The 17,647-nt window shown below is 45.9% G+C and overlaps 1 protein-coding gene across 1 annotated transcript in view; it reads left to right on the top strand.

Annotated features, from left to right (window-relative positions):
* The window catches only part of dlgap5 (DLG associated protein 5), a 46,271-nt gene that overhangs the window by 14,056 nt on the left and 14,568 nt on the right, over positions 1-17,647 (top strand). The window contains exons 12-14 of the mRNA XM_062968662.1: positions 6,575-6,735; positions 7,834-7,929; positions 11,852-12,065. Coding sequence (XP_062824732.1) covers positions 6,575-6,735; positions 7,834-7,929; positions 11,852-12,065 — 471 coding nt within the window. The remainder of the gene's footprint in view (positions 1-6,574; positions 6,736-7,833; positions 7,930-11,851; positions 12,066-17,647) is intronic.

Genomic DNA, 17,647 nt, shown 5'->3' on the forward strand with positions numbered 1-17,647 from the left:
CTCAAAATAAGCCCGTAAAACACAAAGGGCCAGGCAGTATTTGCCTTTAGGGGCAAAAAAGGGACAAAATGAATGTTCAAAAGATAAACCGGATTAAACCGAAGTTTAATCCGGGTAAAAACAAAATGCTTGCTTCAGCCTAAACAAAATGAGAGCCAAGAAAAAAGATACAAAGAATGCAGCTAATTGGCAGCAGATTCCTCTCTGCTGCCAACACAGTGTTTAGAGTAACTTGCGTCGCTCCCACACACACACACAGCAGACAGGATTTCCAGCACAGCCAGGGAATGCAGCAGTAGAGTAGACCAGTTCCGTTCCGTAATTCAAAGCCAGAAGCAGACGTTTGTAGTTTTCCCAAGTCCAAGAAGGGGATGAAGCCAAGCCGTGGTCAGTTCAGTCCGGGTATTCAAAACAGTGGATGGCGTCCGTCAAGAAGACGACGGGAGGTCAAGCTAATAAGAGTAAGCACAGGTTTGCACAAACAAATGCCCACACAATCCCTCCCGCCGTCTGACCCTGGATCCCAAACAACTTACGTCACAGCACAGGAAAGCACACAAGTCTTCAGGGAAGCGTCCCACACACACACGGATCCCAAGCGTTTGCCCAGATTACCTTGCCCGACGCAATTTGCAATTGCTCCCAAGCCCAGTTTTATGCCAGTTACAAATCTTCATCACTGTCAGCTGTCCTCCTTAACCCGGGCGTTTCCTCATCACTTTCCTCGTCAGAGCTGGAACACCTCTGACTACGCCCAGCAGCATCTCCAGCTGTGGATCCCGTCCCATCCCTCCAGCTAAGCCATGGGTCTAATCCTGAAGGTCCCCATTCATCTTCTGCCCCATCATGGCCAGTGGCCCCCAATTCCTCCCTTACCCGAGTCCAATCCATCTCATCCTCCTCTGAGCTAACCTGCCCCTCCTCCATTCTTTCCGTGAACCCTTCGAACGACTCTTCGTCCGATGGTGCTGCAAATATGTCTCGCAGTCTCTTTCTCTCTCGCTCCTCGAGAGTATCTGACTCTCGAGGAGTCTTACGCCCACGTCTGTCAGTAACAGAGCCATGAGGCTCAATCATAACACTATCCCCTCTCACAAAGGCCTCCTCCCCCGATGGCGGAGAAGTGGCAGTGATACCCTCCGCTATAGCACCACGACGACTAGAGGTATCAAGTTTCAATAGCGAACGATGAAAGACTGGATGGACCTTTAAACTAGATGGTAAACGCAAACGAAACGCAACAGAAGAAATCTTTTTAACGATAGGAAAGGGACCCAAATACCGAGGCGCAAACTTTCCCCCAGCCTGTTTAATGTGTTTGGAAGATAACCACACCAAATCCCCTTCCTCCAACTCCTCCCCTGCCTGCCTGTGACGGTCAGCCTGAGTCTTCTGCGTTGCCTTAGCTTCCAACAGTAAGCGACGGGCAACATCATGCAATGCAGCCATTTCCGTAGAGCGGTACACAGGGTCCGAAGAGACCACATTGGTCGACGGCGCCACACCTCCCCGTGGATGAAAGCCATAAGTAAGCTCAAACGGCGTATGCTGACTAGACGTGTGCACCGCATTGTTGTAAGCAAATTCCGCCACCGGTAACCACTTCACCCAAGCCGTGGGTTGATCTAAACAGAAACAACGCAAATACTGCTCTAAGAGCCCATTAACCCGTTCCGACTGTCCATCCGTTTGCGGATGGAAGGCGGACGATACGTTTAACTTAGTCCCCAAACACTCATGGAAGTGTTTCCAAAAGCGTGACACAAATTGCGGAGCCCTATCTGAAATAATCACCTCGGGTGCTCCGTGCAAGCGATAGATGTGCTTAGTAAATAGTAAGGCCAACGTAGGGGCCGCCGGAATGGTTGAACAAGGAATAAAATGAGCCAGTTTGCTAAATAAATCCACCACCACCCAAATACAAGTATAACCCCCAGACTTAGGCAAATCCGAAATAAAATCCATGGAAATGATTTGCCATGGCCTCTCAGGAACAGGTAGAGACGACAACAACCCTCTAGGGCGCCCAACAGGCGTCTTACTTTGCTGGCAAACGGCACAGCTGTCACAAAAGCGCAGAATGTCTTGCCGCATCTTTGGCCACCAGTAGCTCCTGGTGATAAGCTGTACGGTCTTGAACCTGCCAAAGTGCCCAGCCATGGGTTCGTCATGGTGGGCTCTAATCACCTCCAACCTGAGGGCCCCCACTGGTACGTAAACCTGCCCCCTTCGCACCAATACCCCGTTTTGATCTTGGAGATGCGGTAGTATGGTACGGTTACCTGCTGAGAGCAGCATCAGTTGCTCCTGAGTCCACACATCATCTTTCTGAGCCTCAAGGATCTGGTCATGTAACCCGAGCTCATTATCTACAACACACAGCGAGGCAGTAGGCAAGATGGTCTGACATACTACCTGCTCATTGGTCTTAAATTCTGGCTTGCGGGATAAAGCATCGGCCCGCAAGTTTGCCTTCCCCTCCACGAACTGCACCTTGAAGTTAAACCTGGAGAAAAACAAAGCCCAGCGGATTTGACGCTGGTTTAACTTCTTTGCTGTTTGCAAGTGCTCTAAGTTCTTATGATCAGACCTGACCACAATCTGGTGCCGTGCCCCTTCAAGCCAGTGCCGCCACACCTCAAACGCCACCTTAATCGCCAACAACTCCTTCTCCCATATGGTATAGTTCTGCTCGAAGGGTGTTAGTTGCCGCGAGTAAAATCCACAGGGACGCAAGGTCCCTGAGGAATCCTTCTGAGACAATACAGCCCCCAACGCGTAGCTAGAAGCGTCCGCTTCTACCACGAACGGTTTGTCAACATCAGGATGGGTTAGTATGTTGTCCGATTGAAAACTAGACTTAAGTTGTAGAAACGCCTCGTGAGCTTCCCGCCCCCACACAAATGGCTGTTTCTTGCGCAGAAGCTGCGTCAAAGGTACCGTGAGCTTTGCAAAATTCGGAATAAACTCCCGGTAGTAATTAGCGAAACCTAAGAACCTTTGTACATCCTTTTTAGTCTTCAGCTCCTGCCATGAGTTGACGGCGTCAACCTTATGTGGGTCCATTTTAAGTTCCCTACCTGACACTACATGACCTAGGAACTCCACTTCAGGCACATGAAAGACGCACTTAGAAGCCTTGGCGAAAAGCCCATTAGCCCGCAGTCGGTGCAGAACCTGCTTGACATGTTGACGATGTTCTTTCTCGTCCTTAGAAAAAATCAAGATATCATCCAAATAAATCACTAAAAATTGATCAATTAGGTCCCTGAACACATCGTTCATGAACCTCTGGAAAACCGCAGGAGCATTGCAAAGCCCAAAAGGCATGACTCGGAACTCATGGCATCCGAAACACGTGTTAAATGCCGTCTTCCATTCATCCCCTTCCCGTATACGGATTAAGTTATAGGCCCCCCGCAGGTCAAGCTTGGTAAAGACCTTAGCCCCTTGCACCCTTGATAACAATTCCGAGATTAAAGGGAGCGGGTACCTATCCCGAATGGTGTATTTGTTTAGGATCCGATAGTCGCAGACCAGCCTAAGTTCCCCAGTCTTCTTGGCTACAAAGAATACTGGTGCCGCAGTTGGAGAACTAGATGGGCGAATAAACCCCTTGGCTAAATTTTCATCTAGAAACTCCCGCAAAGCTTGCCTTTCCGGTACAGTCAAGGCATACAGCCTCCCTGCTGGCAGTTTCGCACCTTCTGCCAACTTGATGGCGCAATCATATGGCCTGTGCGGTGGTAATTTGTCCGCTTCTCTTTTACAAAATACATCAGAGAACTCCCCATACTCAGCAGGCACTCCCTCCATATCAGCATGAGTAACATTTAAAGTGCAACAATCCTGCCTCTTTAAAATCACTTTACGTGTTGCCCAATCTACTTGTGGGTTTACTACAGCTAGCCAATCCATCCCCAGGATCACATCATATCTAGGCAAGCTCGTAATATCCCACACAAACGTTCCCATTACTCCCTGCACCTCCCACGTTACTGCTGAGGTCTCCTGGTTAACCACCCCAGTCTCCAGCAGTCTCCCATCCGCTCCTTCCACCCACACGTCGCATGCCTTGCGCACTCTAGGAATGCCATGCTTCTTAGCAAACTCAATATCTACATAAGAGCCCGTAGCCCCTGAGTCCAGCAGTGCCAAAGTAGAAACAAGTTCCCTTCCCCCAACAGATAAAGTAATGGGTACGAAAACATGCTTCCTCCCCTCAGTTGACTGCTTGAGGAGCCCTAGTGCGTTGGACTCACGCCGCACTAGGGCTGGCCTTTTCCCGAAAGCTGGGAAGGTTTCACATTACAATTTTTGGCAAAATGCCCAGCATTCCCACAGTACAAACACAAGCCCAGCTGCCTCCTACGGCTCTTTTCTTCAGTAGACAGCTTTTTAAAGACCCCAAGCTCCATGGGTTCTTCCCCCATCACCACAGGTGCCCTGGTTACATGCATGGGTGGCGCACACATTGCTTTTGAGTGTTTACGAGCCTCGAACCTTGCGTCTAAGCGCAGCACCTTGGCAACTAAAGCGTCCCAACTTTCAGCCGGCTCCAAGCGTGCTAATTCATCCTGGAGCATTTCACTTAACCCGGCAGTAAATAAAAGCATGAATGCATTTTCTCCCCAATCCAGCTGGTGGCGATACAGGTTAAACTTATTTAAATAATCCAAAACAGTCCCTTTTCCCTGTTTCAACCGGTACAGAGCCCACCCAGCGTTCTCCGTGCGGAGAGGATCCCCAAAAGTGTCAGTTAACAACTTTTTGAAGTCATTCAAATTGTCCTTGACTGGGTCATTGCCCAAAATTAAATTAGTGGCCCATTGTCCTGCGGGACCGGTCAACAGACTCAAAATAAAGGCCACCTTACTAGTGTCTGTGGGAAAAGCATGAACGCTGAGCTGAGAAAAATAAAGCTCCACTTGTGCCAAAAAAGTTGGCAACTTGCACCTGGTTCCATCAAAGCGTTCAGGAGTCAAAACATGTCCTTTCACAGCAAAAGCTGTTTGGCTTACGGTAAAAGCCGTTTGAAGTTGGTCTAATTTGGCCCGTAATTCTTCCATCGTCTTCCTGACGGGTTTATTGCTGCAATAAACTTTTTTAATGGCGTCGGGCAATCTGTCAAGGACAGACGCCACGAGATTCACAGTAACAAGGTTTATTAGGTTACAAAACTCAAAATAAGCCCGTAAAACACAAAGGGCCAGGCAGTATTTGCCTTTAGGGGCAAAAAAGGGACAAAATGAATGTTCAAAAGATAAACCGGATTAAACCGAAGTTTAATCCGGGTAAAAACAAAATGCTTGCTTCAGCCTAAACAAAATGAGAGCCAAGAAAAAAGATACAAAGAATGCAGCTAATTGGCAGCAGATTCCTCTCTGCTGCCAACACAGTGTTTAGAGTAACTTGCGTCGCTCCCACACACACACACAGCAGACAGGATTTCCAGCACAGCCAGGGAATGCAGCAGTAGAGTAGACCAGTTCCGTTCCGTAATTCAAAGCCAGAAGCAGACGTTTGTAGTTTTCCCAAGTCCAAGAAGGGGATGAAGCCAAGCCGTGGTCAGTTCAGTCCGGGTATTCAAAACAGTGGATGGCGTCCGTCAAGAAGACGACGGGAGGTCAAGCTAATAAGAGTAAGCACAGGTTTGCACAAACAAATGCCCACACAATCCCTCCCGCCGTCTGACCCTGGATCCCAAACAACTTACGTCACAGCACAGGAAAGCACACAAGTCTTCAGGGAAGCGTCCCACACACACACGGATCCCAAGCGTTTGCCCAGATTACCTTGCCCGACGCAATTTGCAATTGCTCCCAAGCCCAGTTTTATGCCAGTTACAAATCTTCATCACTGTCAGCTGTCCTCCTTAACCCGGGCGTTTCCTCATCACTTTCCTCGTCAGAGCTGGAACACCTCTGACTACGCCCAGCAGCATCTCCAGCTGTGGATCCCGTCCCATCCCTCCAGCTAAGCCATGGGTCTAATCCTGAAGGTCCCCATTCATCTTCTGCCCCATCATGGCCAGTGGCCCCCAATTCCTCCCTTACCCGAGTCCAATCCATCTCATCCTCCTCTGAGCTAACCTGCCCCTCCTCCATTCTTTCCGTGAACCCTTCGAACGACTCTTCGTCCGATGGTGCTGCAAATATGTCTCGCAGTCTCTTTCTCTCTCGCTCCTCGAGAGTATCTGACTCTCGAGGAGTCTTACGCCCACGTCTGTCAGTAACAGAGCCATGAGGCTCAATCATAACAAATTATCTTTAGGCAATCTGGATAATGTGTGTATGAAACATCAATGAACTTTGTGTTTAGACTTGAGTCCACTCTCCCAAAAATTCCCATTTTGTACATATGTACAAATGGAGGCATTCTGAAATTAATGGAGAAAAACCAAATCCAAAACACTTCCTGGTCCCAACCATTTCAGATAAGAGAAACTCATCCTGTAATTTTGCTTGAATTTTTCCTTTAAAAATGAAATAAAATACGATTTATGAAGTAAACACAGTTTACAAATTAATTTAACCAGTACTTGACATATATCATGGAACGTGTGTTTCTGCAGCAAAGGATCTCATTCGCACAACTATTGGACAAACCAGACTGCTCATTGCAGAAAGATTCAAGCAGTTTGAAGGGCTGGTGGATAATTGTGAGTTCCAGCGCGGTGAAAAGGAGACAACCTGTACAGATCTGGATGGATTTTGGGATATGGTGAACTTCCAGGTAAGAATTCTTTTGCTTTTGCTTAGCAGTCGGCATTTTTCAATCTGTGCTTTGGAAGCATGGAGACAGTGCTTGTGTGTGGAGGCCACCTAGATTCTTCAGCCAGAATAAGGTCATAAAATAGTAGCATCGTCTTAAGGAAAATATCCTAGTTGTGGAAAAGACTGGATAGCTGTAAATCCTATGGAAGTGGTACCTTCAGCTAATGTACAAATGCCTTCTAACTTCTGAGATCTTAGCAGGCCAAATCCCAGCCTATTTTGGCCACTGTGGGCTAGAAATGTATTTCTTTAACCAAAGCAGAGGCTCTCCAAATGCAGAATTCTGCACCCAAGATTACAACCTCGAAATGTAAAGAATTTCAGGATGTAATAGTCTATCCTGAAGTGTGGTGGAAGCTCCTTCCTTGGAGGTTTTTAAATAGACTGGATGGCCATCTGTCAGGGGTATTTTGATTGTGCTTTTCCTGAATGGCAGGGGGTTGGACTACATCACCCATGTGGCCTCTTCCAACTCTATTACTCTATGATTTACAAGTTACTCATGCTGCAGTCTAGGAATTGATCCACTATGTATTTCTGTTGAGTCATTTTTAAAAAGAAAATCAGCAGCAACAGCAGTTTTAGCAGATTATAAGCTTCTAGAATGTAGCAGTAGAGTGAATGAGCTTCAGCAGAGCTGAAGTGGAGTCAGGCTTTAAAAGTTACAGAAAACACTTTGAAAACTACATTTCTATATAGGACAGCTATCTATCTAGCTCTCTAGAGACATCTGTCTCTCTCCATGCTCACAGAGAAGAATAAAATAGAGGACCTGGAACTTTACATAAAAAGAAGTGTGTCCCTGAGAAGTATCAGTCTAATAAACAGGAGACAGCAATAGAGAAAGAGAGAAAGGCAGACAAAGAAGGCAGTGATAAAAGGGCTTTCATTGCCAGATGATTCATCTGCCTACCTATTTCCCTGATAAGGACTATAACCTTGTGTAGGGTGTGGTCGTTCCAACCATTTCAATTGTGTTTTTTCTTTTCATGAGGAATGTGGCCCCATGAAGTTTTCTGAGCCCGTTCTGGCATATTTTGCTTTTTCCTTTCCATAGGTAAAAGATGTAAATAAAAAATTTGAGAACCTGAGGAAGCTTCAGGGGAATGGATGGCAAATGGCGGCCGATGTCCAAGCCAAGAAGCCATGCAAGGTATGGCAGTTGCTGTGATTCTGTTCCTACATGCTTGTCTTAGTTGGAAATGTTATTTGTTTTTGAAGGCTGCTATCATCAGCCTCAGCAGATGGTAGCTCAGAACAAGCCCTCTGTCCATTTCTTTGGGATTCTACTTCATGCCGGCAGAGCCTTTGTTGTACTTATTACAGGTTGAGCATCCTTAATCCAAAATACCTGGGTCTAGAAGTGATTTGAATTTCAGATTTTGGAATACCTGTATTTGTATACATCTACGGAATGATATAACTTTGGGATGAGACCCAGACCTAAACAAAGAATTCACCTATGTTTCATATTCAATGAGCTGCCCACAATTTGCAGATTTGATTAATATAGTCTCTCTAGGACTTTATAGTCAACCTCTGCTGGAAATTGACCATACTGGAGGACCTAGAGATTCCCAAAGAATTTATTCACTTTTTCTACTGTCATAGAGGTCCCGTACCTCTAAGCCCAGCAAATGTGGAAGCCTGACTGTGTATCTTTCACACAAAAGCGTGAAGATTATTTTATACATAATATCTTTTAATAATTTTATGCATTAAGCAAAGTTTGCGTACATTGAACCATCATTAAAACAAAGGTGCCACTATCTCTCCCAGCCATGTGGGTAATTTGGGATTTTAGGTGTTCCAGACAGGGATGCTTAACCTATAACATCATCTTCCATCTTCTTCCCAATTCAGGTCTTAAGACAGCTTCCAATAGCATTGGAAACCGCGTAATGTTATGTTTAATTATTTTTTTCTAACCATTAAATGTTTGATTTCTTCCCTTACATGGAAAGGGTGTTATAAATAAAACATACATTGTTAAAATTCCTAACTAAAAGTAATTAAACTATTCAGAAAATTAAAACAAATAATTAAAGTACTAAGCAAAAATAATCTAGCACATTACTTCTAGCCTATGTCATCTTAATCAATTCTCAAAAGCCTGCTGGATTTGAAAGTTTGCCATTTCGGTGAGAAAAGATAGGAATGAAGGATGCCAGTGGAAACTATTTGGCCAGCAAGTTCCAGAGCCTGGGAGTTTAATAATGAATATCATCTATTTTAAAACCTACAGCTTTTCATGGCCAAGAACTCTTGACTGCTCCCCTTTGGTGCAGAGCCAAGAGAGGGAGGATTATAATGTCCCCATATGAAGGTACATGGACCTGTTGTTTGCTGGCAAAACACTGTGTTCAAGTGTCTGTCACCAGTCTCACTTGACTTCTATGAATGGGGCCATGTCCATTCTGCAGTTAGCCACTAGAAGGCGCTGCTTCCTGTATGGCATTTTTGCTGTCACTATTTATTTTTCAAACTTATATGCCGCCACTCCCCTAGGGCTCGGAGCGGCTTACAAGAACCGGCTAAAATCAACAATTTAAAGAACATCTTAAAAACATCTTTAAAAACATCTTTAAAACATCCTAACAGCACCTTTTAAAACATCAACAACAGAACTCAAAAGCCTGTCGAAACAGGTGTGTATGTTATTTTGGACTTACAGCAACCCTAAAGGGAAGTTGTAGGGTTTTCTATACCAGAATTTTTGAGCGCAGGGGTTGGCCTTGCCTTCTTCTTGAGAATGGGAAAGCATTACTACTTCAAAATCACCCAGTAAGTTTTCATGGCTGAGTGGTGACTCTAACTTTGGTCTTCCAAAGTCCTTGTCCAGTACACAAAAACAGCATCTACGGGGAAGTCTGGAACCAAACTACAGCTTAAGGGCCTATTGAATAGTTATCCCTAAAAGGATGTCCCTAATTTGGAAAACAGAAAAGTGTTTTGCTCTGCTACACTCATACAGAAAGGAATACTGACCTGAGTAGTTAAAACCTTTGAGTATACTTCCTGGGATTTCCCTGCCATTTCTGTTTGGGAGCATTGTCCAAAAAACCGTGAGCATTGGTATCAGCCCACATTGGAGATTTTAATTAAAAGCACTTCACCTAATCTTGGTAAATCCCATAAATGTATTTGATATAATACAGATTGTACAACATGCACAACAGGTAATTGAATGGTTTCTTTCCAATTGTTCTCTTCCTCGCCTATAAAAGAAGTTTTGAGTCAAATGTGTAAACTAGGTGTAATGAAGTATGCATTTTTGGTTTACAGATGTTACGTTTAATTGTGTGTTTGTGTTTTAAAAGGGTAAGTATTACAGTTATTGCATCTCAGCACTTAGAGGCTGGTTGTCATGGAGAAGTAGGCGGAGCCAACTGCCGTTTTGTTGAAGAAGTGCAGAGTTTAAAAAAGGGATTCAGTCTGTGCTCTGATGAGGCACAGGGAAGATTGATCCTAGGTTGAGGGGATCAAGGAGACTCAATTTATCATTTTGAGTCAGTTTAAAATAAGTTTGGTGACTTATTTAATGTAGTCTGTGTCCTGGTAAGAAACAGAGAATCTGTGATCGTATATCACAGGGTGACTGCGGTTTAAAAGTAGCAGAGGAAGAAGTTCTAACTAGTTTAAGTAAAAGAAGTGACACTTCAGGGAGTTTGACTCACCTCATTCTAGTATTGTAACTGTTAATAACAGTGCCTCTAAGTGAGAAACAACACTGTAACCACTAAGCTCTGTGCCTGAATAAACTTGTTACTGTTCCTCCAACATCTAAGCCTCTGTTGCGTATATTATAAACCAAGTTGCGTTACCATCTAAAGTGAATAAGAAGAAGAAGAAAGAAAGAAAAGTAAAAGGTCTCCTCTCTGAGTCTTTGGTGGTTACATCTTCGCACTAGGTAACAATATTTTGAGGAGCAAGCTTATCTTCTGCAGCTACAGAGACTAAGCCATGGATTTAAAATGGGGGGAAATGATGGTAAAAGCTGTTTGATAGTAGAATGTGCTGCTGCCTTAGGAGGTTTTTCAGCAGTTTGGGTGAACTTCTATCAGGAGTGTTTGAATTGTATCTTCCTGTGTGGCAGAATCGAATTGGACTGAATGGGCCCTTGTGGTTACTTCCTACTCTTTGATTTTATAATTTACTAGTTTGGGTACCTGGCGACGCCCAGGTTATTTGAAAAGGCCATTGTTTGTTTTTGGATGTTAGGTAATATCAGTTTGGTCATAAGTTAGGCTATTTCTTAGAAAAAATGCAATCCTTTTGTTTTTAATGAATGCTCCCATTAGAAAATGTACAAGGATGTGGATGAATGGCAGTTTTCAAAAATCTTGGGTCACTCCTCCCCAAACTACATCAGTATTCACAGTTGGCCATGTTGGGTCTGTATGCCAAATTTGGTCCAGATCTGTCATCGGCTGGGTTCAGTGCTCTCTGGATAAGGGTGAACTATAACTCACAGATTTCAAAATCAATCACCCCCAAACCCCACCAGTATGCAAAGTTGGTCATATTGGGTTTGTGTGCCAGCTTAGTTCGGGTCCATTGTTGGTGGAGTTCAGAGTGCTCTTTGACTGTATGTGAACTATACATCCCAGTCCCTACAACATGGTGAATTCTCTCCAAACCTCTCTCTCTAGTATGTTAAGTTGCTGTGTGCCACAGAAAATAATAGGAAAGGGTTAAGGGAGATGTAGTGAAGCGAGGTCATGCAAATTCCACACCAATGGAGAGAGAAAAGAATACTGGGATGTGACTTTCTGTAACCTGCAATGTCCTTGGAGGGAGTGCTTTTTGTGGCTCCTCAGCCCTGGGTTAAAGCAGTTTGTGGAGCCTGGAGGCTATCTGTGTAAATGGGCACCTCCACCACATATACATATAGAGATTTTCAATTTTATTATGTGTATAGATTAGGAGATGAAGAACAAACACCTGGAGTACTGAAGTTTGCCTGTGCCGGTTTATATAGTCTCTCCCCACCAAATCACATTCCTCTGGTAGCACTGAGCTCTTCAATAGGTGAAGGGGAAGAAATAACATTAGCCAAACTTTTTCATTTCCAGAAGAAGGCTGCTCCTCAGAGGGCAACCAAAGCAGGCGATGGGGCCGCGGAAAAGGCAGCAGCCCAGAAACGCCTGGCTGCCATCAAGGCTATGATGAAGAGCAAGATGAAGCAGGTGGAAGCATCTGTGAGCCAAGAGGCACCTGTAGAAGGAGAGAAAGTGGTCTTCGATGGAGGGTTTTTCCAAGTCGAATCTCCTGCCAAAGTGCTCTCAGGTAAGTCCAGTTCTCTCAAAGGGAGATTGTTCTCCTTTGGAAGGTATCAAATCTTGGAGATAGATCATCTGTCAGCATGAGATCTGAAATACTCTGAAAATCCAAAATTGTCCACATGGACAGCTCAGATAGTGTCAAGGACAGAACGCCACAAGATTCAAAGTAACAGAGTTTATTAGATTACAGAACTCAAAAATGCCCGTAAAAACACAAGGGCCAGGCAATTTTTGCCTTTAGGAGCAAAAAGGGGACAAAAGTAAATGTTCAAAAGATAAACCGGATTAAACCGGAGTTTAATCCGGGTAAAAACAAACTGCTTGCTTCAGCCTAGGTATTAACAGAACGAAAGCCAAGGAACAAAAGATACAAAGAATGCAACTAATTGGCAGCAGATTCCTCTCTGCTGCCAGCACTGTGCTTAGAGTAACTTGCGTCGCTCCCACACACACACAGTAGACAGGATCTCCAACACGAGCAATTCAGCCAAGGATTGTAGAAGTAGAGTAGACCAGTTCCGTTCCGTAGATCAAAGCCAGAAGCAGACGTTTGTAGTTTTTCCAAGTCCAAGAAGGGGGGAAGACAAGCCGTGGTCAGTTCAGTCCGGGTTCTCAAAGCAGGAGATGGCGTCCGTCAGAAAGACGACGGAAGGTCAAGCTAATAAGAGTAAGCACAGGTTTGCACAAACAAATGCCCACACAATCCCTCCCGCCGTCTGACCCTGGATTCCAATCAACTTACGTCTCAGCACAGGAAAGTACACAAGTCTTCAGGGAAGCGTCCCACACACACACGGATCCCAAGCGTTTGCCCAGATTACCTTGCCTGACGCAATTTGCAATTGCTCCCAAGCCCCATTTTATGCCAGTTACAAATCTTCATCACTGTCAGCTGTCCTCCTTAACCCGGGCGTTTCCTCATCACTTTCCTCGTCAGAGCTGGAACACCTCTGACTACGCCCAACAGCATCTCCAGCTGTGGATCCCGTCCCATCCCTCCAGCTAAGCCATGGGTCTAATCCTGAAGGTCCCCATTCATCTTCTGCCCCATCATGGCCAGTGGCCCCCAATTCCTCCCTTACCCGAGTCCAATCCATCTCATCCTCCTCTGAGCTAACCAGCCCCTCCTCCATTCTCTCCGTAAACCCTTCGAAAGATTCTTCGTCAGATGGTGCTGCAAATATGTCTCGCAGTCTTTTTCTCTCTCGCTCCTCGAGAGTATCTGACTCCCGAGGAGTCTTACGCCCACGTCTGTCAGTAACAGAGCCATGAGGCTCAATCATAACACTATCCCCTCTCACAAAGGCCTCCTCCCCCGATGGCGGAGAAGTGGCAGTGATACCCTCCGCTATAGCACCACGACGACTAGAGGTATCAAGTTTCAACAGCGAACGATGAAAGACTGGATGGACCTTTAAACTAGACGGTAAACGCAAACGAAACGCAACGGAAGAAATCTTTTTAACGATAGGAAAGGGACCCAAATACCGAGGCGCAAACTTTCCCCCAGCCTGTTTAATATGTTTGGAAGATAACCACACCAAATCCCCTTCTTCCAACTCCTCCCCTGCCTGCCTGTGGCGGTCAGCCTGAGTCTTCTGCGTTGCCTTAGCTTCCAACAGTAAGCGACGGGCAACATCATGCAATGCAGCCATTTCCGTAGAGCGGTACACAGGGTCCGAAGAGACCACATTGGTCGACGGCGCCACACCTCCCCGTGGGTGAAAACCATAAGTTAGTTCAAATGGCGTATGCTGACTAGATGTGTGCACCGCATTGTTGTAAGCAAATTCCGCCACCGGTAGCCACTTCACCCAAGCCGTGGGTTGATCTAAACAAAAACAACGCAGGTATTGCTCTAAGAGCCCATTAACCCGTTCCGACTGTCCATCCGTTTGCGGATGAAAGGCTGAAGAAACGTTTAACTTAGTCCCCAAGCACTCATGGAAATGTTTCCAAAAGCGTGACACAAATTGCGGAGCCCTATCTGAAATAATCACCTCGGGTGCTCCGTGCAAACGATAGATGTGCTTAGTAAATAGTAAGGCCAACGTAGGGGCCGCCGGAATGGTTGAACAAGGAATAAAATGAGCCAGTTTACTAAATAAATCCACCACCACCCAAATACAAGTATAACCCCCAGACTTAGGCAAATCTGAAATGAAATCCATGGAAATGATTTGCCATGGCCTGTCCGGAACAGGTAAAGACGACAACAACCCTCTAGGGCGCCCAACAGGCGTCTTACTCTGCTGGCAAACGGCGCAGCTGTCACAAAAGCGCAAAATGTCTTGCCGCATCTTTGGCCACCAATAGCTCCTGGTAATGAGCTGCACGGTCTTGAATCTGCCAAAGTGCCCAGCCATGGGTTCGTCATGGTGGGCTCTAATCACCTCCAACCTGAGGGCCCCCACTGGTACGTAGACCTGCCCCCTGCGTACCAATACTCCGTCTTGATCTTGTAGATGCGGCAGTATGGTACGGTTACCTGCTGAGAGCAGCATCAGTTGCTCCTGTGTCCACACATCATCCCTCTGAGCCTCAAGGATCTGGTCATGTAACCCGAGCTCATTATCTACAACACACAGAGAGGCAGTAGGCAAGATGGTCTGACATACAACCTGCTCATTGGTCTTAAACTCCGGCTTGCGGGATAAAGCATCGGCCCGCAAGTTTGCCTTCCCCTCTACGAACTGCACCTTGAAGTTAAACCTGGAGAAAAACAAAGCCCATCGGATTTGACGCTGGTTTAACTTCTTTGCTGTTTGCAAGTGCTCTAAATTCTTGTGATCAGATCTGACCACGATCTGGTGCCGTGCCCCTTCAAGCCAGTGCCGCCACACCTCAAACGCCACCTTAATCGCCAACAACTCCTTCTCCCATATGGTATAGTTCTGCTCGAAGGGTGTTAGTTGCCGCGAGTAAAATCCACAGGGACGCAAGGTCCCTGAGGAATCCTTCTGAGACAATACAGCCCCCAACGCGTAGCTAGAAGCGTCCGCTTCTACCACGAACGGTTTGTCAACATCAGGATGGGTTAGTATGTTGTCCGATTGAAAACTAGACTTAAGTTGTAGAAACGCCTCGTGAGCTTCCCGCCCCCACACAAATGGCTGTTTCTTGCGCAGAAGCTGCGTCAAAGGTACCGTGAGCTTTGCAAAATTCGGAATAAACTCCCGGTAGTAATTAGCAAAACCTAAGAACCTTTGTACATCCTTCTTAGTTTTCAGCTCCTGCCATGAGTTGACGGCGTCAACCTTATGTGGGTCCATTTTAAGTTCCCTACCTGACACTACATGACCTAGGAACTCCACTTCAGGCACATGAAAGACGCATTTGGAAGCCTTGGCGAAAAGCCCATTAGCCCGCAGTCGGTGCAGAACCTGCTTGACATGTTGACGATGTTCTTTCTCGTCCTTAGAAAAAATCAAGATATCATCCAAATAAATCACTAAAAATTGGTCAATTAGGTCCCTGAACACATCGTTCATGAACCTCTGGAAGACCGCAGGAGCATTACAAAGCCCAAAAGGCATGACTCGGAACTCGTGGCATCCGAAACACGTGTTAAATGCCGTCTTCCATTCATCCCCTTCCCGTATACGGATTAAGTTATAGGCCCCCCGCAGGTCAAGCTTGGTAAAGACCTTAGCCCCTTGCACCCTTGATAACAGTTCCGAGATTAAAGGGAGCGGGTACCTATCCCGAATGGTGTATTTGTTTAGGATCCGATAGTCGCAGACCAGCCTAAGTTCCCCAGTCTTTTTGGCTACAAAGAATACTGGTGCCGCAGTTGGAGAACTAGATGGGCGAATAAACCCCTTGGCTAAATTTTCATCTAAAAACTCCCGCAAAGCTTGCCTTTCCGGTACAGTCAAGGCATACAGCCTCCCTGCTGGCAGTTTCGCACCTTCTGCCAACTTGATGGCGCAATCATATGGCCTGTGCGGTGGTAATTTGTCCGCTTCTCTTTTACAAAATACATCAGAGAACTCCCCATACTCAGCAGGCACTCCCTCCATATCAGCATGAGTAACGTTTAGAGTGCAACAATCCTGCCTCTTTAAGATCACTTTACGTGTTGCCCAATCCACTTGTGGGTTTACTACAGCTAGCCAATCCATCCCCAGGATCACATCATATCGAGGCAAGCTCGTAATATCCCACACAAACGTTCCCGTTACTCCCTGCACCTCCCACGTTACTGCTGAGGTTTCCTGGTTAACCACCCCAGTCTCCAGCAGTCTCCCATCTGCTCCCTCCACCCACACGTCGCATGCCTTGCGCACTCTAGGAATGCCATGCTTCTTAGCAAACTCAATATCTACATAGGAGACTGTAGCTCCTGAGTCCAGCAGTGCCAGAGTAGAAACAAGTTCCCTTCCCCCAACAGATAATGTAATGGGTACGAAAACATGCTTCCTCCCCTCAGTTGACTGCTTGAGGAGCCCTAGTGCGTTGGACTCACGTCGCACTAGGGCTGGCCTTTTCCCGAAAGCTGGGAAGGTTTCACATTACAATTTTTGGCAAAATGCCCAGCATTCCCACAGTACAAACACAAGCCCAGCTGCCTCCTACGGCTCTTTTCCTCTGTAGACAGTTTTTTAAAGACCCCAAGCTCCATGGGCTCTTCCCCCATCACCACAGGTGCCCTGGTTACATGCATGGGTGGCGCACACATTGCTTTTGAGTGTTTACGAGCCTCGAACCTTGCGTCTAAACGCAGCACCTTAGCTACTAAGGCGTCCCAGCTTTCAGCCGGCTCCAAGCGTGCTAATTCATCCTGGAGCATATCACTTAACCCGGCAGTAAATAAAAGCATGAATGCATTCTCCCCCCAATCCAGCTGGTGGCGATACAGGTTAAACTTATTTAAGTAATCCAAAACAGTCCCCTTTCCCTGTTTCAACCGATACAGAGCCCACCCAGCGTTCTCCGTGCGGAGAGGATCCCCAAAAGTATCAGTTAACAACTTTTTGAAATTATTCAAATTGTCCTTGACTGGGTCATTTCCCAAAATTAAATTAGTGGCCCATTGTCCTGCGGGACCGGTCAACAAACTCAAAATAAAAGCCACCTTGCTAGTGTCAGTAGGAAAAGCATGAGCACTGAGCTGGGAAAAATAAAGCTCCACTTGTGCCAAAAAGGTTGGCAACTTGCACCTGGTTCCGTCAAAGCGTTCAGGAGTCAAAACATGTCCTTTCACAGCAAAAGCTGTTTGGCTTACGGTAAAGGCCGTTTGCAATTGGTCTACTTTGGCTCTTAACTCATCCATCGTCTTCCTGACGGGTTTATTGCTGCAATAAACTTTTTATGGGCGTCAGGCAATCTGTCAAGGACAGAACGCCACAAGATTCAAAGTAACAGAGTTTATTAGATTACAGAACTCAAAAATGCCCGTAAAAACACAAGGGCCAGGCAATTTTTGCCTTTAGGAGCAAAAAGGGGACAAAAGTAAATGTTCAAAAGATAAACCGGATTAAACCGGAGTTTAATCCGGGTAAAAACAAACTGCTTGCTTCAGCCTAGGTATTAACAGAACGAAAGCCAAGGAACAAAAGATACAAAGAATGCAACTAATTGGCA

This window comes from Anolis carolinensis, chromosome 1, assembly GCF_035594765.1.
Source record: "Anolis carolinensis isolate JA03-04 chromosome 1, rAnoCar3.1.pri, whole genome shotgun sequence".
NCBI lineage: Eukaryota > Metazoa > Chordata > Lepidosauria > Squamata > Dactyloidae > Anolis > Anolis carolinensis.